Raw genomic sequence first — 23204 nt, 5'->3', positions numbered from 1 at the left:
AACCGCAGCCTCGCGCCGCCATCTTTGTTTTTCTTCTTCTTTCCGTCTCCTCCTTCAGTGACGCGCGTCATCCGCGCCCCCATCCAATCAGACAACACCTTACTCCAGCTGACCAATGGCGGCCGGCTTTGCGGTCACCATTTGTCCCACCCCCACCCCGCCGAATGTCGCTCTCCGATTAGTCCGCACTGACCGCAGGTTTTGGGATTGGTGGAGAGGGCTTCAGCCTCCGCTCCGACCTGTCACCTCCGTCCACCTCGCGCCGCCATCTTTGTTTTTCTTCTTCATTCCGTCTCCGCCTTCTGTGACGCGCGTCATCCGCGCCCTCTCCAATCAGAGCGCATCTTACTCCACCTGACCAATGGCAGCCGGCGCTGGGTGTGACTGACAGGTTTTGTGTCCAATTGCCAATCTGGGATAAAAAAGGCGGGAGCCACAATTGTTTCTGTCCCTGTGACTGTACATCTCACTCCTTTTGCCTGTCTCTTCCTCAGGGGGAAGGGGAATCCCAAACTAGAGGGCACAGGGTTAGGGGGAAATCCCAAACTAGAGGGCACAGGGTTAGGGGGAATCCCAAACTAGAGGGCACAGGTTTAGGGGGAATCCCAAACTAGAGGGCACAGGGTTAGGGGGAATCCCAAACTAGAGGGCACAGGGTTAGGGGGAGTCCCAAACTAGAGGGCACAGGGTTAGGGGGGAGTCCCAAACTAGAGGGCACAGGGTTAGGGGGAATCCCAAACTAGAGGGCACAGGGTTAGGGGGAATCCCAAACTAGAGGGCACAGGGTTAGGGGGAATCCCAAACTAGAGGGCACAGGGTTAGGGAGAGTCCCAAACTAGAGGGCACAGGGTTAGGGGGAATCCCAAACTAGAGGGCACAGGGTTAGGGGGAATCCCAAACTAGAGGGCACAGGGTTAGGGGGGAATCCCAAACTAGAGGGCACAGGTTTAGGGGGAATCCCAAACTAGAGGGCACAGGGTTAGGGGGAATCCCAAACTAGAGGGCACAGGGTTAGGGGGAATCCCAAACTAGAGGGCACAGGGTTAGGGGGAGTCCCAAACTAGAGGGCACAGGGTTAGGGGGGAGTCCCAAACTAGAGGGCACAGGGTTAGGGGGAATCCCAAACTAGAGGGCACAGGGTTAGGGGGAATCCCAAACTAGAGGGCACAGGGTTAGGGGGAGTCCCAAACTAGAGGGCACAGGGTTAGGGGGGAGTCCCAAACTAGAGGGCACAGGGTTAGGGGGAATCCCAAACTAGAGGGCACAGGGTTAGGGGGAATCCCAAACTAGAGGGCACAGGGTTAGGGGGAGTCCCAAACTAGAGGGCACAGGGTTAGGGGGGAGTCCCAAACTAGAGGGCACAGGGTTAGGGGGGAGTCCCAAACTAGAGGGCACAGGGTTAGGGGGGAGTCCCAAACTAGAGGGCACAGGGTTAGGGGGAATCCCAAACTAGAGGGCACAGGGTTAGGGGGAATCCCAAACTAGAGGGCACAGGGTTAGGGGGAATCCCAAACTAGAGGGCACAGGGTTAGGGAGAGAGAGGAAAGATTTAAAAGGGTCCTAAGGATTAGAAAAAAAAGTGTGAAAGTTAATTCACCTCCAGAAAAGCCCTGTCTTAGCACCTGAACAATATAGATTGTTCACAGCCTATTACTGACTAATCAGGAAGGATGTTGTGAAACTTAAAAGGGTTTAGAAATTATTTACAAGGAGGTTGTCAGGGTTGGAGGGTTTGAGCTACAGGGAGAGGCTGAACAGGCTGGGGCTGTTTACCCTGGAGCGTAAACAGGGTAAACAGATTTTATAAACCTTATGGAGGTTTATAAAATCATAAGGGGCATGAATAAGATAAACAGATAAGGTCTTTTCCCTGGGATGGAGGAGTCCAGAACCAGAGGACAGATATAAACGGGACGTACGGGGCAACGTTTTCACGTATAGGTTGGTGTGTGTATTGGTAAAAACAATGACTGCAGATGCTGGAAACCAGATTCTGGATTAGTGGTGCTGAAAGAGCACAGCAGTCCAGGCTGAGAGATAAGCTAGAGGAGGATGGGGGTGGGGAGAAAGTAGTATAGAGTCCCCACCCCCACCCTTCTCTAGCTTATCTCTCCACGCTTCAGGCTCACTGCCTTTATTCCTGATGAAGGGCTTTTGCCCGAAACATCGATTTCGAAGCTCCTTGGATGCTGCCTGGACTGGTGTGTGTATTGAATGGGGAGAAAGTGAGGTCTGCAGATGCTGGAGATCAGAGCTGAAAATGTGTTGCTGGAACAGCGCAGCAGGTCAGGCAGCATCCAGGGAAAAGGAGAATCGACGTTTCGGGCATAAGCCCTTCTTCAGGAATAAAGGCAGTGAGCCTGAAGCGTGGAGGGATAAGCTAGAGGAGGGTGGGGGTGGGGACTCTATGCTACTTTCTCCCCATCCCCACCCTCCTGAAGAAGGACTTATGCCCGAAACGTCGATTCTCCTGTTCCCTGGATGCTGCCTGACCTGCTGCACTGTTCCAGCAACACATTTTCAGCAGTGTGTATTGAATGAGCTGCCAGAGAAAATAGTGGAAGCTGGTACAATTACAAGTTTTAAAAGACACCTGGATGGGTATGAGAGAGAAACATTTCAGCTTGTCAGGTGTATGTTGACTTTAACGAATATAGAGAGTCTTTTTAGAAATAGTTTTAAGCTAAGAAATTACTTTTGAGTGTTGTAGCTGACCACAAAAGAAAAAAAGAAGCAGGAGGGGCATTTTGCAATAAGCTCATAATTTGTAGGTCCGCTTTTTGGACTATCAAGATAGTAAAGTGGGCGGCACGGTGGCACAGTGGTTAGCACTGCTGCCTCGCAGCGCCAGAGACCCGGGTTCAATTCCCGCCTCTGGCGACAGACTGTGTGGAGTTTGCACGTTCTCCCCGTGTCTGCGTGGGTTTCCTCCGGGTGCTCCGGTTTCCTCCCACAGTCCAAAGATGTGCAGGTCAGGTGAATTGGCCATGCTAAAAATTGCCCGTAACGTTAGATAAGGGGTAAATGTAGGGGTATGGGTGGGTTGCGCTTCGGCGGGGCGGTGTGGACTTGTTGGGCTGAAGGGCCTGTTTCCACACTGTAAGTAATCTAATCTAATCTAATCTAAAGGATGATCTCAGAAGTCAGACGGTTAGATAAGAGGAACTGGACAAAGTAATAGGAAGGCTGTAATGAACAAGGACAGCCAAATAAGGCAGATTTAAAGAAAAACAAGTGAGGTAATTAATAAGTATGATAGGCTTAGGCTTGGGTGCAGGGAATTACCAAATGAAGGAATAATGGGTGCAAGTAATAATCAAATAAGGGGATAGAATGAAATAGACACTTATGATAGGTTTATTGCTCAGTTTAGGGGTGTCAAGAGACCCCCAGAAAAGTATAAAAAGCTCTGTATTTTACTGACGGGTGTGTCTCTCCTCGTAGAGCCACCCATCTTTAAAGATGTTCGAATAAATATGCTGCTTCGGAACTCTTTGAATCGGACTGAAAATTATTGATTAAGTGGGGTTCGTTTCTCACAGGTATGTGAATAGGAAGATTTAGAGGGACATCGGCAAAGTGGTAGCAAATGGGACTAGATTAACTTAGGATATTAAATTAGATTCCCTACAGTGTGGAAACAGGCCCTTCGGCCCAACAAGTCCACACCAACCCTCCGAAGAATAACCCACCCAGTCCCATTTCCCTCTGGCTAATGCACCGAACACTACGGGCAATTTAGCATGGCCAATTCACCCTAACCTGCACATCTTTGGACCTGTGGGAGGAAACCGGAGCACCCAGAGGAAACCCACGCAGACATGGGGAGAATGTGCAAACTCCACACAGGCAGTCGCCTGAGGCTGGAATCAAACCTGGGACCCTGGTGCTGTGAGGCAGCAGTGCTAACCACTGAGCCACCATACCACCCTTTAAATATAGCGCCTTAGACCGCTCGGCCACGCTATCACAAGCACGGACCAAAGAGTTGTTTCCATGCTCTGTAACTCGATGGTTCTATTTCTACATAGTCAAAACCAATTTTACAAGACTAAGAATAGGCCCCTTATGGCCTGTCCTCAACTGTGCATATTTCAATGCAAGTTCCAGAAAGATGTCTGCAGCTTTTTTTGTAGAAAATTGAACATGCTTTCAGACTTTAGTGATGTTTCTGATTATTATCATTTTAGCTATTCTCAATTTTAAAGATCAGCCATTTCTCATGCACCCCCACCTCCCATGCAGAGGAACCTCCATTCATTCTCTGTCTCTTAGAAGGGCTTGATACAGTGATTAAAGAGGGCTTGAGGCACGAGAAAGGATGGGGATGGGGTTGAGAGGAGAAGGGAGAGAGAATGGACAGGGAGGCAGAGGGTGGGGAGAGAGAGAGAGAGAGAAAATGGACGTGGGGATCAAGGGTGAGGGGAAGAGAAAGACTGGGTGGGACAGAGAATGAGAGAGCGAGAGAGAGAATCAGAGAGACAAAGAATTAGAGATAGACCCTTCCTATTCATGTACCCATCTAGATGCATTTTAAAATGTTGTATTTGTACCAGCCTCCATCACTTCCTCTGGCAGCTCATTCCATACCTGTACCACCCTCTGCATGAAAACGTTGCCCCTTAGGTCCCTTTTATATCTTTCCCCTCTCACCCTAAACCTATCCCCTCTAGTTCTGGACTCCCCCACCCCAGGGAAAAGACTTTGTCTATTCATCCTATCCATGCCCCTCATGATTTTATAAACCTGTATGAGGTCACCCCTCAGCCTTCGATGCTCCAAGGAAAACAGCCCCAGACTTTTCAGCCTCTCCTGATATCTCAAATCCTCCAACCCTGGCAACATCCTTGTAAATTTTTTCTGAACCCTTTCAAGTTTCACAACATCCTTCCAATACGAGGGAGACCAGAATTGCACACAATACTCCAAAAGTGGCCTAACCAACATCCTGTACTGCCGCAACATGATCTCCCAACTCCTATACTCAATGCTGTGACCAATAAAGGAAAGCATACCAAACACCTCCTTCACTGTCCTATCTACCTGCGACTCTATTTTCAAGGAGCTATGAATCTGCATTCCAAGGTCTCTTTGTTCAGCAACACTCCATTAAGTACCTTACCATTAAGTGTACAAGTCCTGCTAAGATGCACCTTGCATTTATCTAAATGAAACTCCATCTGCCACACCTCAGCCCAATGACTCATCTAATTAAAACTCCGTTGTAATCTGAGGTAACCTTCTTCGCTGTCCACTATACTTCTAATTTTGGTGTCATCTGCAAACTGTACCTTCTATGTTCATATCCAAATCATTTTATAAATATAAAGGACTTCTCCAGCCCGGAGCACATCTGCTCCCGAATCCTGGCACCAGACAGACACTAATGCCTCCCACCTTCTGCAAATCAAAAGACAAGCCCCACCCTGCCCTCTCCACTGTGTGTTGTGCAACTGCTTAATTGTTTCTAGTGGTCGAGCAGAGGCTGATAGCCAAGTTGGGTACCCATGAGGATGGCCTCAACCGGGACTTGGGTTGATGTCGCACTACAAATGACCCAAATACAGTACACTATACACTCTCACCCATGTACATACCCTCTCACAAGCTTATAAACCATCACACACACACTTTACCAAGCATGCACACATGCAAACACACTCTTTTACTCGCACTCACACACACACACACACACACACACACACATATATAAGTCAATGGGGTGAATTTGCAGATGTATTTTGCTCAAACAGCGCACAATCTGCAGGCAGTCAATGCAGGTAGTCAATCCATGTAGTATTTTATAAATTCCTACCTTGGAAATAGAACCAGTTTGTCTCAAAATTAGGATACAGACAGACTTTAACCTCACACCTTTCATGCATTGTCTGAGCTGAGATGTCACGTTTTTTATAAAACATTAAGTGATTTTTTTTTACTGTGTGGAAACAGGCCCTTCGGCCCAACATGTCCATATCGACCCGTCGAAGCGCAACCCACCCACACCCATTCCCCTACATTTACCCCTTCACCTAACACTACGGGCAACTTAGCATGGCCAATTCACCTGACCTGCACAGTTTTGGACTGTGGGAGGAAACCGGAGCACCCGGAGGAAACCCACGCAGACGCAGGGAGAATGTGCAAACTCCACACAGTCAGTCACCTAAGGCGGGAATTGAACCCAGGTCTCTGGCTTTTTTTTGTTAAGATTAGATTAGATCAGATTCCCTACAGTGTGGAAACAGGCCCTCTGGCCCAACCAATCCTCCAAAGAGTAACCCACCCAGACCCACTTCCCTCTGACTAATGCTATGGGCAATTTAGCACGGCCAATTTACCTGACCTGCACATCTTTGGACTGTGGGAGGAAACTGGAGCATCTGGAAGAAACCCACGTAGACACTGGGAGAATGTGCAAACTCCACACAGACAGTCACCCGAGGCTGGAATCAAACCTGGGACCCTGGTACTGTGAGGCAGCAGGGCTAACCATTATGCCACCGTGCTGCCTAGGGAATCTAAAAAGTTATGGCGAGAATGTAACTTAAAAGAATCTCTGAGATTGACATATTAATGAACCGAAACATGCAGCCCATTCTAAAAGATGAAAGTCTTGACAGCAATCCAGGTTTGTTCAATATATCGTTTCAGTTGCATGACACTGTGATTTTTAGCTGTAAATTCTGTGTCTTATGCTTCTGCTCCACGGCTATCCAATGAAGGAGCAGCGCTCTGAAAGCTAGTGCCTTCAAATAAACTTGTGGGACCATAACCTGGTGTTGTGTGATTTTTAACTTTGTCCAACCCAGTCCAAAACCGACTCCTCCACGATTGTTTCTAGTGAACACAGCCCACACCTCCCTGTGCTGCCAGTAAACTTTACAATGCCGATGAAACGGTGCAGTACCTGCACTCCTGAAAAATTTACAGTTTCTAACAATACTAGCGTTGGTCAAGACTCAACCACATTGCTGTGGGTCAGGAGTCATGTGTAGGCCAGACCAGGTAAAAGATGCAACTGGGACAACTGAGTGAATCCTTTCCCGCAACAACAGTTGCCTTCCCAAAAAAAAGGACAAGAGTGAATCAGATGGAGTTTCTTTTTCCCAGAATATGGTTTCATCGTTAGATTCCGTACTCCAGGATTCTGTCCGAATTCCAATTCCGCCATCAGTCATGCCGGGATTGGAACCGGGGTGTCCCCAGAACTGGGTTGGTAGTCCAGTCGATAATGGCACACGGCTGTCACTCCTTCAATCCCCCTGTGATGGCACGTAAACTCGCTGGTGCCTCCGCAGGTGGGAGGAGCAGGTAAATCCCTTCCCGCACTCGGAGCAAGTGAATGGCCTCTCCCCGGTGTGGACCCACTGGTGCTTCCGTAAGTTGCCCGCGTGACTGAAGTCCCTCCCGCAATCAGGGCAGGTGAACAGTTTCTCCCCCGTGTGGACCCGCTGGTGGGTCTGCAGGCTTGAAGAATCGATGAATCCCTTCCCGCTCTCTGAGCAGGTGTACGGCCTCTCCCCCGTGTGGACCCGCTGGTGGATCAGCAGGTTAGCCGAGCAAGCAAACCCCTTCCCGCAGTCGGGGCACCTGTAGGGCCGTTCCCCCGTGTGGACACGCTCGTGCTTCTGCATGTTGCTCACATGACGAAAGGTCATCCCACACTCAGGGCAGGAGAACGGCCTCTCCCCTGTGTGGACCCGCTTGTGGATCAGCAGGGCAGCTGACTGAGCGAACCCCTTCCCACACACCAAGCATGTGTAGGGCTTCTCTCCCGTGTGGACCCGCTCGTGTTTCCGCAGGTTGCTCACATCACTGAATCCCTTCCCACACACACAGCAGGTGAATGGCCTCTCCCCGGTGTGAACGCGTCTGTGCATTTCCAGCACCGAGGGGGAAGGGAATCCTTTCCCACATTCCCCACATTTCCACGGTTTCCCCATGGGGAGAACTTTCCTTGTGTCACTCTGGGTTTGAAATTACAAACAAAATGGATACACGGTCTCTGCCCACCGTGAGGGGTGAGATTTTGATTCCCCCAAGCTGAGTAAATGGTTTGAAGCACTTTTCACAGTCAGCGCACTGAATCTCCCTCACTCGGGTGTCTCAGTATTCTTCCTGCCGCACCAGCATCCAAAATCTCTCAAATAGACATTTCTTCTCGATTTGAATGGCTGCTGATATTCAAATTCCAATGAATCAAGTGGGTCCATCAAAAGTCAATGTAGCAATTGCTTTCAGATTTCTTTCCACATGTCTGCCTGCAAAAAAACTTCACAACGTAAGTAATCACTGTCAGTACAATAAAATAAACATAACATAGGTGGCAATTGCTATAGATTGCCAGATGCCTGCTGATCTCTTACTATCCAGGACACAGAAACCTGAAATCCCTCATGTAGCCAGATATCCTTAAGTGTGTATGAAGGAAAACTTCATTTAGGTGACAATGATCTGGAATAAGCTGCCGTCAAAGGTGCTGCAAATGGAGCTGAATCAGGGACATGATAATGAAATGTCAGGGCTGCTTGAGAAAAGAAAGCCAGTAAAGTTGCTGAATGACTTCCTGCTGTAGTATTAAATAAAAAAGATGACAAGACACACCAGATGCAACTCCATTACTACATTAGAAGGTGAAGAATAATCGCAAAGAAGCTTTTACAACAGCCTACAATATCAGATATACACCATATGAAGCAACATGCGTCTACATTTTGCATCAATGTGCCAATCCTTTAGATGCTGCTCAGTTCCATGAGAAACTACCATTTTAATTGTGAACATGACTGTGAGAAACAAAGCTCATGTATCAATAAATTTCAGTCCGAGTCAAATTCTGAAGCAGCGAATTTTATTGAAATGTTCTTGCAAGATGGATGTCTAACAAGTAGGCATCCCGATCCAAAAATTACTTCACAATTTATACAGTTTAATTGAGTCTCTTTCAGTACTTCCCCATTTACTTCATTGGCCTAGCATATTACGTGTCAAACCTATCACTATTCCTTACTGTATTCTGCCCTGCCAAGCTGTGCTCCACCTTGTTTACTTCTCCCACTACTCTAAGCATGGCGCTCCTCACTCTTGTTTGTTTTATCCCTTATTTGCAACAACCTTGGCTCGTTCTGGTGCCTACGTGAGGGCTATCTGCTTAGCTGGCATGGCTCAGTGTTCTTTTTCCTCCTTATCTACTTGTCCAGAACATATTCCATTGTTGCTCATTCTAATCTTAACTTTTGCATGCAAGTTTTAGCTAACTCAGCTCTTTGTAACTTCAGCTCTTTGCTGAAAAAATTATAGGTTAGTTCATCACCTAGCAGAAGCAACACTGCTTTACCTATATTTCACAATTTTCCCCTTTTTTAAAATTAACATTTGTTGTCTTCTGCATTTTTCTTATATGTCGCCTCCAAGTTGGCGAGCATCATCCCGAGATTTCATTTATTTTGGTCCCCAAGGTCACTTATTCCCTCCATGTTTAACAGGTAGAGCCCTTCTCCCCAATTGCTCTTTAGGCGCATTTGTGAGGCCAAAGCTGTTTGAATCAACCTTTGGATTAGCCCCTGTGTGCAAGGTATGATACGACATCCTATTGCGATTAGTACTCCTACCACCACGATCAAAGAGGTAAGGGCTAAAACCACCACACCCTTCCACTTCCCAAACCACAATTCTAGCCACCCGGTGAATGATGTGTTGACTCCTGAGTTTTCGGCTAGTTCTTCCACCAGGGTTGTTAGGCCTTGCAGGGCCCGAGTAATAGACCCACCTGGGGCTGTGTTATTTGGAATAAAGGTACAGCAGCTCCCTCCTAACATTACACACACACACACCCTTTTTCTGCGAGGATCATATCCAGGGCCCTATTCTATTCTCCCAGGCCATTCTGCTGGTTGCGTCAAGTTGTTCAGCTATACCTTTAATTGCGTCTCTAGTGTAATTGATGAACCTTTGCTGATTATAGAAAATATAATTTATCCAGTCCACATTTTTGTTGACTGTTACCCACCAGAAGAGGACCGATTCAAAACCTGCCGTGATCTGGTTACGAGCCTTGAACTCATCGGGTACCCCTCTTGGGACTCCTATAGAGCCTAGATATACCTGATCATCAAACGAAGTATCCAATAGTGATTCTTACTCTGTCCCCCTTCCTTTACTATCTCTTTCTTTTCAAATGCCAGGGTGAATGGGATTGCCAATTGCACAATTGCACACATGCCCCTCCAATCTGGAGGTAGGGTGGGTCTCAATATTTTCCCTCCGCAGTACCACCACAGATCCGCTCGGGGAATCCTTAATGCTGAGTAGTTCCCTCCCTTGTCCGTTTCTGTCACGTACTCAATTTCGGTACATGGTTTCAGCTTCCCCAAATATCTGAACCAATTTGTTCCTCGCCTGTTTACAAATGATGTGTGATTTCCGACCATGGCAGAAAACATGGGGGGGCGTCTTTAAATCTTCCTTCTTTAAAGGAGGGAACTTTAATAGAAGGGGCATACAATCTATATTACTCCATGCAGTCTCATCCTGATACAGGGCTATCATGCATGTCATGCCCCTCCTGTCTTGCTTCCATCCGAGTGGAAAGGGGACTACTTGGGCCATCGGTCTCCCAGAGGCACATGCATAACAATTGCTTTTATTCACACTTTTCACCGTGTACTTTACCCATTCAACCCAGGCATTTGTATCCCCATATCCTGTTTCTACTTCAATGGTCTACTTTAAGTCCTTTACCTCTACAATTTTCATCACCTTAGGGTCAGAGTAAGGGGCTCTACTATTCCTTTCCCCTACTCGGGTTCTGTCTTTCACCTGTACTTTAAAACAGGAAATCCTTCCCATCTGCTTTCATCTCTATTCCTAATATTTTGTTTAATTGGACCTGATAGGTTTCTCCCCCCAAAACCACTTCATACCATGAGGTTTTCTTTATTGTTAAATATATCGGGTTACACTTTTTATTGGGACAGTCAAGAGCTGGCTGGAAGGGGCCCTGGTTACTGTAACAAGTGGATTAATCAAGAGATCACCTTCACGGTCTTCCTGCTTCCGCCATCCTTTACATCTTCCATCCCAAAGATATCCCCTTACACTCCTCTCTCCAAGACACTTTCTTCCCGTCAACCCCACCCTGTGCCCCCCTTCTGGGCCTTTTTCGTAGAACTTAAGATGTATTTCTGAGTTACTGTATTGCCTCTGACTTCTTACATCTCCGCAATCCATTAGGCTGCAGGCATCTGTTTCTATGACTTGTGGACTTGTACTCTCTGGAACCGTTATCACTAAGTAAGACGACCACATCAGGCCTGACAGAATCCTAGGGCTAGAAGAGCAAATATAGTGTACCTGAACATTCCCCCCATTCTACAGTGGTACTGAAGCACCGAGAGACTTAGCATACAATACTACAAAAGCTATCCCGCGCTCGCGCCGCCACTGTATAATCAGTTATTTAAAGTCTTTTTAACTTAAGTTTAAGTGGTTCTTTTGTCGATTCGGTTGTCCAGACTTCTCTCTCAACCGGAGATTCCAATGGCCCTTTAATCGGAGTGTAGTGAGTCCAGCCTTTCTCTGCTGTTTCAGTAGTTAGGAGTGCCTGGTACGGCCCCTCCCAGTCTGGTTTCAATTTGGTCTCAAGTCCATGATTTGACTAGGACCCAATCCCCCGGTTGGATCGGATGGACAGTGAATTCAAGGGGTGGAGTCTGTGCCAACAAACTCTGCTTCCTGAGGAAAGATAAGGAGGAGGACAAGCCCAGTATATACTTCTTTAAGAACAGATCTTTAGTCTCCAGGGTCAGCCCTTTCGTTCCCAGATAGGGAAGGCCAAACAATATCTCATAAGGGGACAGCCCCATATCTTTCCTTGGGGCCGTACGCACTCGCAAAAGGGCTGTAGGTAAACACTTAGTCCAAGGGAGTCTGGTTTCTATTACTAATCTAGATAACTGCTTCTTGAGTGTCTGGTTCATTCTCTCAACCTTTCCTGATGAAGGTGGGTGCCAAGGGGTGTAGAACTTCCAGGACATTCCTAACCCCTTCATCACTCCCTGGAGTACACTGGAAGTAAAATGAGTTCCCTGATCCAAAACTATACACTCTACTATCCCGTATCTGGGGATTATGTGTTCAAGTATTATCTTGGACACCCCACTTGATGTGTCAGTGGCTAAAGGATACGCCTCCACCCATCCAGATCGGTGATCAACCATTACCGGCATATACCTCAGTCTTCCCACTCGGGGTAATTCGGTATAATCTACCTGGATGCTCTGAAATGGTCTTAGCCCAGGTTCTCTCCCTCCTGGGACTTGTTTCCTTAACACCTCCTTGTTTACTTTTTTGCATGTTCCCTTTGCATCCATATTTCCTTAAGACTAAATCACACATTGCTTGCACTCCCCAGTGACTCCCCTGATGTAAGACAGCCATAATTTCTCGCATCATCATTTTATTCAACATGTCCCCCCCATCGGGTAACATCCAGCGCCTATCCGCTGTCTTTGCAGCTCCTAAATCTTTAAGTTCCTTTTCCTCCTTTGCAGTAAACAATGGAGCAGCCTGAAGATCTGGAATTGCAGGTATTAGGGAGTATATCGCTGCTCCCTGTGGATTCAGGGCTGCTTCTTTAGCTACCTCATCGGCCAGTCTATTTCCTCTCACTTCCGATTCATTCCCCTCCTGACGTCCGTTTATATGAACTACCGCTATTTCTCTCAGGAGTAACAGAGATTCCGGCAATTGTTTTATCAATTCCTCATGTGCTAGTTCTTTTCCTCTGCTATTTATCAGTCCTCTTTCTTGCCAAATTTTTCTGAAGGTGTGTACTACTCCAAACACATATTTGGAGTCTGTGTACACCGTTCCTTCCTTGTCTTCTAAGGCTCTGAGAGCTCTTTCGAGGGCATAGAGTTCACAAGTTTGGGCTGACCAGCCGTTAGGCAGTCTTTCAGCCTCAATAACGCTTCCCTCTATCCCGTCTACTACAGCATATCCATTGTGCCTTTTACCCTCAATCACCCGGGAGGACCCGTCGATAAACAACCGAGCTCCCACATGCAACGGGACGTCCCTTAGGTCCATCCGCACTTTGGTCTGATATTCAATAATATCAAGGCAGTCATGTTCTGGATTGCCAAGGGCCACCCCCTCTCCCCACCACAGAAATGCACCTGGATTTAAGCAACTGTCTGTGACTAATGCAAGGTCATTCTGCTCTATTAAGATTGCCTCATATTTCAAGATCCTAGAGTCCATAAGCCACCGTCCTGCTTTCTGATTTAGTATGGTCCGTACCTGGTGTGGGGTGCTGACTATTAAGGCTCCCCCAAAAGCAAGTTTCTGACTTTCCTCTACCAATAAGGCTGTTTCTGCCACTGCCTGTACACACTCTGGCCAGTGATGTAGCTTTCCATTCTTTAATTCACAATAAATTAATGCTGTCATGTTTTAAATTAGCTATGAGTCAATATGACAGGTCACTGAGAATGTGTGATGGAATCCTGTCAATTAATATTGATTCAGGCTAATACAATTGATTTATTATAAATATTAATAATATAAAGAATAATATATCTAATTAATAATAAATATTTATAATAATAAATAAAATAATCATTATCTGTAATTCAGGGTGGAAACCCAACAAGTAACTAAAACATTTTAAAAACTACACTCTGCTGCTTTATCCTTCTTATTGCATCATTCTCTTCCCTTCTGTAGTTGATCTCCTTGCCCCTATTTTCATTTTAACCTAATTTAACCAATTTATCAATTTATGCTTGTCTAACTTTAAGCCTATTCCTAACTATACATTTTGGAATCTTACTTGTCATAATCTGAAAGCTAATTTTAGGATTTGAATTTTCAGCTAATCAAAAATTGCAAGAGGAGAATAAGTAAATAGGTGATTTGTCTCATTCACGTGTCTACAAATGAAATAATGATTGATATATCATCCTATTCCTCAATATGTTTGGCTGTCCCTATTTTCCAAAGGTTGGAATGCTGGGTGACAGCAGTGCCTGCTTAAGTCAGGCAGTAGACCTTTCTCATTGTTAGGAACACCTAATAATATGGATAGAATTCAGCTTGAATTTTGACGAGAGCACTGAGTGGAGTGGTACCAAGCCACTATAATTACCCGGTTTTAGTCCCTTAATTCAAATCCAAAATTAGTTTTCTTAAGTAGTCCTGACCAGTCATTGCTCAAATACAATGCTAAAGGTCGTGAAATAACCTTAAAGGGATTTGTCTATTCAAGTTAAAAAAAAACTTCTAATGCATGAATAATGGCCGAATCCAAGGTCACAGATATTAACCATAGAATTTTTTTAAATGATTTATTACAATCTAATGTTGAACTGAAACTTCAACTGTCATTGAGGGAGGGGACTTTCTGAATAAAGCTACGGCTGGCACGTCATAATCACCAATGTAACACATCAGTCTTAAAATTAAGTGGAAACAAATGAGTCTGAAACACAAAAAAAAAGTTATAATGTTGTTTTCCTCCATCGAATAAGGTTGGCTTTTATGTAAGGATAAAAGAGATTAGTTAGAAACTGATAGTAAGGCAGTCATGTCTTGTAAAAAGAACAGGAGTTAACATTTTATTTCATAATCACTGTAAAATCCTAAACCTTAAAAGAAATCATGTTAAATTTCCGTAATAGAAATCAGATTCAAAACAGTCCCAGATCTCAAGCTCCAGGGAACAAATCACCAACAACCAAATGTGCATTCAAACCAAATCACAAAGGGTTAAACTTTCTATTGGCTGTGCAGCTCTTTTCACACACACACACACACACACACACACACACACACACACACACACACACACACACACACACACACACACACACACACCACATGTCACAAACACTTTCTGAACTTCCCGCAACAACACCTCTAGAGGCTTCTCGCTCCACCTTTTGAATATTTTTCTGAATGTCTGGTCATGATTTAGTTACAAAGTGTACCCTCAGTAGCCCTTCAGCTACTAGCCCTTCTGACACGAAGCATAATCTGATCCCTCCTGACTGAAAAGCTGTTTTCCGTTGACATATAAATTCAAATATTTACAAACACTGTCTTCATCCGACCCGTACTTTGGCCAGAAGATGGCGGGACGAAGAATGGATTCCTTAGTCCATACAAAGCAACAATATTTAATCATCTTTTTCCTATCTTTTTCCCTTGTACAAGTATTATTTTTGCAATTCCACAACATCCTTCCCAAAGGACTTTCTGGAGGTATGTTGTCAGGGACCCCACCTCCATTTCCATTTCCTTTTTCCCTGGAGGCTTTTTCTTTACCCTCGGCACAGCCCATATTGAGTTCTTTTGTTAGTCCCTTAACTACTGAAGCTCAATCCCAGCCACCAAGGTAGTTCTTAAAAGTCAATTTACCTTCCTTGGTCCGTGCACGGAGTTGCCTGGCTCGATGTCTCCCTGTGCCTACTTAAATTTCTTACTTCACAACCCTTTCGCCTGGTTCAGATAGACTCCCATTGGATCTCGATCAGTCAACCAGAAGGGGGAACCCACCGCCGAGGAACACGGGACCGTTCTAAAAGGTATGGGATGCGTCTTCCCAGCCGTCGACGGTGCCTACCCTGCTGGTGATGATGGACACCCCAGACAAGTGTCCAAATTATGAGAAACAAAGTTCACATATCTATAAATTTCAGTCCGAGTCAAATTCTGAAGCAGCGAATTTTATTGAAACGTTCTCGTAAGATGGGTGTCTAACAAGTAGGCACCCCGATCCAAACATTACTTCACAATTTATACAGTTTAATTGAGTCTCTTTCGGTACTTCCCCATTTACTTCATTGGCCTAGCATATTACGTGTCAAACCTATCACTATTCCTTACTGTATTCTGCCCTTGTCTAGCTGCGCTCCACCTTGTTTACTTCTCCCACTACTCTAAGCCTGGCGCTCCTCACTCTTGTTTGTTTTATCCCTTATTTGCAACTAACTTGGCTTATTCTGGTGCCTAGGTAAGGGAAATCGCTGAGCTGGCATGGCTAAGTGTTCTTTTTCCTCCTTATCTACTTGTCCATAATGTATTCCATTGTTGCTCAACCTAAGCTTAACTTTTGCATGCAAGTTTTAGCTAACTCAGCTCTTTGTAACTTCAGCTCTTTGGTGAAACAATTATACAATTGTGTAAGTTCGTTCATCACCTAGCAGAAGCAATTATAGCTGCAGAAGCAACACTGCTTTACCTCTATTTGCTTTACATGAGCAAAGAGGCAATCCTTTTCTGGGCTGCAAACTGTATTCCTGCCAAACTGAGGGAATACATAATGAAAATTCCTTTAAGAGGGGCAGAGAGCATCTGAGCATTTTTGCAGAGTGTGTTCCCTCCCTGGATTCATTCCAGATGCTACAAGTGAACAGTGTCTGTCCCTCTCTCTCACTCCCAGGATGAGGAATGGAAAGGGGAGACATTGCTTTGCTCCCAAATGGACGATAGCACGGTGTCTCAGTGGTTAGCACTGCTGTCTCACAGCATCAGGGACCCGGGTTCAATTCCAGCCTCAGGCGACTGCCTGTGTGGAGTTTGCACATTCTCCCCATGTCTGCGTGGGTTTGCTCCGGTTTCCTCCCACAATTCAAAGATATGCAAATTAGGTGAATTGACCATGCTAAATTGCCCCATAGTGTTCAGGGATGTCTAGGTAGAGTAATAGGGGAATGGGTCTGAGTGGGATATCCTTTGGAGGGTCGGTGTGGACTTGCTGGGCCAAAAGGGCCTGTTTCCACACTATAGGGATTCCATGTTGCCCAGAGGGAGGGAGGGAGTTTCACTCTGAAACTGACAGGGCTACCTCCGCATTGTGACATCACAATGGATCAATGGGGGCAGGGCAGGCAGTGGGCCTGTGCTGCCCTGCAGCTGAAGCACATGGGGAGGGGAAGACCCAGAGTTGGAGGTGTTACCATAGCTGCTGTCGGGGGTTTGGGAGAAACTGTTTATTTTATGAACCATTTCAATTCAACCTCATCCTAGCCGTTCAAATACTAATTTTACACAGAGGGTGATTCATGTGTGGAATGAACTTTCTGAGGAAGTGGTGGATGAGGGTATAGTTGAAAGCCATTTGGAATGTGCTGAGATTGGAAAGGGTGTTACTGAAGAGGACCAGACAGGCTTTATAAGGGGTCGTAGGTCCTCTAATAATATTAGAAGGTTGCTGAATGTGGACCAAGTTTGTAAGCAACGATCGATTCAGAGGTTGGTGATTTCCTTAGATGCAGAGGAAGCGTTTGACCGGGTGGAATGGCCATATCTTTTTTATGTCTTAGAACAGTTCGGGTTGGGTGGAGTCTTTGCTCGGTGGGTGGAGGTTTTATATCGCCACCCTCTGGACGCAGTCATCACCAACTGAGTGAAGTCTGGGAATTTTTCAATTGGTTGGGGTAGTCGGCAAGGATGCCCCCTCTTACCGTTGTTGTTTACGTTGGTGATGGAGCCGCTGGCAGAGGCCATTCGTCAGAACGTCCACATAACCGCTCCGGAAGTGGGATCAAGGGCACACAAGACTACACTTTATGCGGATGATGTCCTTCTGTTTTTATCGAACCCAATGACCTCCGTATCCCATTTGATACAATGTATCAATTCATTTGGGGCTATATTTCAGGATGTAAGATTAACTTTGCATAATCGGAGGCTATGCCTTTGGAGATCTTTTCCGTTTTTTTCAGGTTAGGGATTTCATCCAGAAGGAGACTACACTTCTCACTAAGCCCTATAAGCCCGATACAGAGAGGTTGTTGCTACGTTCCACAAGCACACTTTCTGTTAGTGCCCTCTATCGCCTGCTGGGTGGCAGGGCCTGGCAGGATATTAACCATTTATGTGAGGTCTGGGACAAGAGCTAGGAATGGAGATCTCGTCTGAAACATGGGAGAACATATGGGAGAATACTTGAAAGATCTCAATCTGTAACAGGACTTGCGCTACGCTGTTAAAAGTTCTGCACAGGGCTCATCTGGTACCAGACCGTCTGGCGAAGTTTAAAAAAGGGGCATCTTCAGTGTGCCCCAAATGTATTATCAGTGTAGGTACTCTTACCCACTGCTTCTGGACATGGCACAGGCCCCATGTTTACTGGAGCACTGAGGCAGGAGAGATAGGGAGGGTATTGAGGACTGAGGTCAAAGTAGACCCAATATCTCTCCTCTTAGGTCTACCGAATTTACCATCTTTAGACGGGCATGGGAAGAAACTATTTAATATTCTTGCACACTGCACAGAAGAATATTCTGATGAATTGGGCGTCTGAGAACCCGCCGGGCTTGCTGGGATGGCAGAAATTAATTATGGAGCACATTCCCTTGGACTTTTTTACAAACATGGAGCACCACACAACAGATCATTTTTATAAGACATGGCAGCCCTACTTGAGTTATTGGAGATAGATTGGTCAGTTGTCTTAACTAGGACGTTTGTTTAACCAGGATGGTTAGATTTGGGAAGCCCTGGGCCCTGGAGGGGGTCTCCTGAGTTAATACGGGTACATATACAATGCTCCTGTTTCTTTGTTTGGGAGCTTTTCGCTGAGCATAGCTGTTCTGTATTTTGTGGTTTTTTTCATTTTTTTTTGCTTTTGTTTCTTTTTTTTGGTGTTGCTTTGCACAGTGTTAGGGTTTGTTTTGTATTAAACGGTAGGTTAATAGCTAGGGTGACAGTAATTGTATTGCAATTTATGTTTTTGTCTTTTTATTGTATTGATATTTGTTATTGATTGTATTTTTCAATAATTTTATATGTTTGGAAAGTTAAAAAAAATTTGCTAATAAATTTACTTACAAAAAAAAAGCCATTTGGATAAGTACAGGAATAGGAAAGTTTGGAGGGATACAGGTCAGAAGCAGGCTGGAGAGATTAATTTAACTTGGGATTATGGTTGGCATGGACTGGTTGGACTGAAGGTCTTTTTTCATGCTGTATGACTCTATGGCAGGTTCATAATTCCTTGAAAGTAGAGTCGCAAAGTAGACAGAATAGTGAAGGTGGTTGGAACACTTTGCTTTATTGGTCAGTTGGGAGATCATGTTGTGGCTGTACAGGAAATGAGTTAGGCTTCCTTTGGACCATTGCATGCAATCTTGGTACCAGTGATCCCACCCTGACACACCATACACCAGAGATCGTGACTAAAATCGACTGGGACACAGAACAAAATCATAAAATCCTTGCAGTGCAGAAAGAGGCTCTTTGTCCCATCGATTGCATTGGGTACAAGAGTTGGGAGGTCATGCCGCAGCCGTACAGGACATTCGTTAGGCCACTTTTGAAATATTTCATTTGATACTGGTCTCCCTGCTAGAGGATAGGAAGGATGTTGCGAAATTTGAAAGGGTGCAGAAGAGATTGAGAAGGATGTCACCAGGGTTGGAGGGTTGTGGTATAAGGAGAGGCTGAATATGAAAGAGTTGTTTTCCCTGGAGCATCAGAGGTGGAGGGGTGACCTTATAGTTTTATGAAATCATGAGGGGCATGGATAAGGTAAATAGACAAGGTCTTTTCTCCAGGGTGGGGGTGTCCAAAACCAGAGGTTTAGGTGAGGGAGGGGAACCATTTAAAAGGGATCTAAGCAGCAACGGTTTCACACAGAGGGTGGTGCGTGTATGGAATGAGCTGCCAGAGGAAGTGGCCGGTACAATTACATTTAAAAGGCATCTGGATGGGTATGTGAACAAGAAGGGTTGTACGGATATGGGCTAAATGCTGGCGAATGTAACTAGATTTCCACAGGATATCTTGTCAGCATGGATATGTTGGATCGAAAAGTCTATTTCAGTGCTGTATATCTCGATGTCTATTTGATAACAGATGATGTATTTCTGTTAATGTAAATACTGTATTGATATAAATCATAGCTGGGTACTATTACTTAGATGTAAGGGAGAGAGAATTCCTCACATCGGGCATATAAGAATCCTGGGAGACCCCTATTTCTGGTTTACTTTCTAATGAATAAACATTAACCTAAAACACTAACCACAAACACCAACCAAGTATTTATTTCTAATTTTGTTTCACTTTTCTTGTTTTATTCCCCACCACAATGACATTCTGTGTCTGGATCGCTGACAGACTGGAAGACAGTGGGTTGGGTCCTGACCGACTAAATGTTTTATTGCTCTGGAAGGTGTAAAAGGGGGTCAAAGCTTCAGCAGAAATCCAGCAGAGCTGAGAACAGACCGACATCTTACTCTGTGGGAACAGGGAGATCAACAGAGGACAGAGAAATCACACCTGAAATCTGAGCTGACACCAGATTACCCTGTGATCAGTGCTTTGATTAGCAGTGCCAATCCTCTACCCTTACCCAACTTCCCATTCGACTTGAATGCCACGTAACCCCTCGATATTCAGGATCCAATCCTGAAGCCATGTCTTTGTAAGGATTCTTAGATCATAATTGTTCTCTTCAATGTGTTGCAGTCAATTCATTCACTTTTGTTACAATGCAGCACACATTCAGACACACAGTCTTCCGTTTCAACTTTTGATTTTTAGAATCCAGTTTTGATTGCTGGTACGTTTACTCTCCTTGTCCCTTTCTATCATGCTCTGATGTTCATTTCCCACATCACTGCATTGCTCACCTGCCTTGATTTGGATTGGCCATGCTAAATTGCCCAGTGTCCAGGGATGTGCAGGTTAGGTGGGTTAGACAATGGGAAGTGCAGGGTTTTAGTTTCATTGTAATAGAGGCAGGAGTAGGCCATTTGGCCCATCGAATCTGTTCTGCCATTCATTAAGCTCATGGCTGATCTATTCATCTCAGCTCCTCCTACCCACATTATCCCGACTACCCTTAATTCCCCTACCATGCAAACACCCATTCAACTGTGTCTTGAATATATTTAATGAAGCTGCCTCTACTGCTTCCATGGGCAGATATAGATTCACTGGTCTCTGGAAAAAGCAGCTCCTCCTTATCTCTGTCTGAAATCTACTCTTGAGGCCATGTCCCCTCATCCTAGTTTCACTCACCAGCAGAAATGACTGGATGTGGGTGGGGGGTTTATATGGCATGCTCTGAGGGGTCGGTGTGGACCTGATGAGCCGAATGACCTGCTTCCACACCGTAGGGCTTCTGGGATTTACCGCAGTTGTACTTGCCCTGGATCACAGCACCCAGAACCACCCATCTTCTGCAAATCAATCGACAAGTCCTGAAGATCTGGACTCCCCTGGCAGGCAGCTCTCTCTCTGTTCCGCGATCTGTCTATAAACACTAGCAATTCAGACTGGTTCTGTAAGATTTCACACTTTATTTTACGGCCAGGTACTGGTTGTCTAGCAAATATTGACTGGGAATACTATAGTTCAAGTACTTTAGATGGGTCAGTGTTTGGCCATTGTGTGCAGGAGGGTTTTCTGATACAGTATATAGACAGGCCAACAAGGGGCGAGGCCACATTAGATTTGGTACTGGGTATTGAACCCAGCCAGGTGTTAGATTTGGAGGTTGGTGAGCAATTACACAAGATTTAGGATGCAGAGGATGGGGAAGGAAACTGCAGGAGATGGGCACAATAGAAATGTGGAACTTACTTAAGGAACAGCTACTGTGCATGTACCTGTCAAACAGGGAGAAGTTGTCAAGCGCAGGAGCCGTGGTTTACTAAGGAAGTTGAATCTCTTGTCGAGAGGAGAAAGAAGGCTTATGTTAGGATGAGATATGAAGGCTCAGATAGGGCAATTGAGAGTTACAAGATAGCCAGGAAAGACCTAAAGAGAGAGCTAAGATGAGTAAGGGACATGAGAAGTTGTTGGCGGATAGAACTAGGGAAAAACCAAAAGCTTTCTCTCGATATATAAGGGATAAAGGAATGATTAGATTAGGGCCAATCAAGGACAGTGGTGGGAAGTTGTCAGTGAAGTCTCAGGAGACAGAGGAAGCACTAAATGAATATTTTTCATCAGTATTCACACTGGAAAAAGACAATGTTGTCGAGGAGAATACTGAGAAACAGATTAGAAACTAGATGGGATTGAGGTTCACAAGTAGGCAGTGTTAGAAATTCTGGAAAGTGTGAAAGTAGATAAATCCCCTGAGCCGGATGGGATTAATCCGAGGATTCTCTTGGATGCCAGGGAGGAGATAGCCGAGCCTTTGGCTTTGATCTTTATGTTGTCATTATCTACAGGAGTAGTACCAGAAGACTGGAGGATAGCAAATGTAGTTTCATTGTTCAAGGAGGGGAGTAGAGGCAACCCTGGTAATTATAGACCAATGGGCCTTAGTTCAGTTGTGGGTAAAGTATTGGAAAAGGTTATAAGAGATAGGATTTATAATCACTCTGATAGGAATAAGTTGATTAGGGATAGTCAACACAGTTTTGTGAAGGGGAGATTGTGTCTCACAAACCTTATTGAGTTCTTTGAGAAGATGACCAAACAGGTGGATGAGGGTAAAGCAGTTGATGTGGTGTATATGGATTTCAGTAAGGTGTTTTTTTTTAAGATTACTTACAGTGAGGAAACAAGCCCTTAGGCCCAACAAGTCCACACCGACCCTCCGAACAGCAACCCACCCAGACCCATCCCCTTACATTTACCCCTTCGCCTAACACTATAGGCAATTTAGCATAGCCAATTCACCTGACCTGCACATCTTTTGGACTGTGGGAGGAAACCAGAGCACCCGGAGGAAACCCACACAGACACGGGGAGAATGTGCAAACTCCACACAGACAGTTGCCTGAGACAGGAATTGAATCCAGGTCTCTGGTGCTGTGAGGCAGCAGTGCTAACCACTATGCCACCGTGCCATTTGATAAGGCTCCGCATGCTAGGCTACTGCACAAAATACAAAGGCATGGGGTTGAGGGCAATTTAGCAGTTTGGATCAGAAACTGGCTAGCTGAAAGGAGACAGAGGATAGTGGTTAATGGGAGATGTTCATCCTGGAGTTCAGGTATTAGTGGCAAGGATCTGTTTTGGGTCCACTGATGTTTGTCATTTTTATAAACAACTTGGATGAGGGTGTAGAAGGATGGGTTAGTAAATATGCGGAAGACATGAAGGTTGGTACAGTTGTGGATAGTGCCGAAGAATGCTGTAGGTTACAGAGGGACATAGATAAGCTGCAGAGCTTGGCTGAGAGGTGTCAAATAGAGTTTAACGCAGAAAAGTGTGAGGTGATTCACTTTGGA

At 45.4% G+C, this 23204-nt stretch overlaps 2 protein-coding genes across 2 annotated transcripts in view; one reads left to right on the top strand and one right to left on the bottom strand.

Moving 5' to 3' along the window:
* LOC122543548 (uncharacterized) overlaps nucleotides 1–23204 on the top strand; it is a 398874-nt gene that overhangs the window by 267274 nt on the left and 108396 nt on the right. The gene's annotated exons all lie outside the window — the stretch shown is intronic.
* On the bottom strand, nucleotides 6365–15680 carry LOC148144604 (uncharacterized). Its single transcript, XM_087974929.1, has 2 exons — nucleotides 15424–15680; nucleotides 6365–8264 (listed from the first exon to the last, which is right to left on the bottom strand). The coding sequence occupies exon 2, from the start codon at nucleotides 7944–7946 to the stop codon at nucleotides 7257–7259; it is 690 nt and encodes a 229-aa protein (XP_087831055.1). The 5' UTR covers nucleotides 7947–8264; nucleotides 15424–15680; the 3' UTR covers nucleotides 6365–7256.

Source organism: Chiloscyllium plagiosum, unplaced genomic scaffold, assembly GCF_037043375.1.
Source record: "Chiloscyllium plagiosum isolate Xiang-an unplaced genomic scaffold, Cpla_swu_hap1 HiC_scaffold_27, whole genome shotgun sequence".
Lineage (NCBI taxonomy): Eukaryota > Metazoa > Chordata > Chondrichthyes > Orectolobiformes > Hemiscylliidae > Chiloscyllium > Chiloscyllium plagiosum.
Note: the sequence above shows the minus strand (reverse complement) of the source record. Positions and strands in the feature narration are given on the sequence as shown.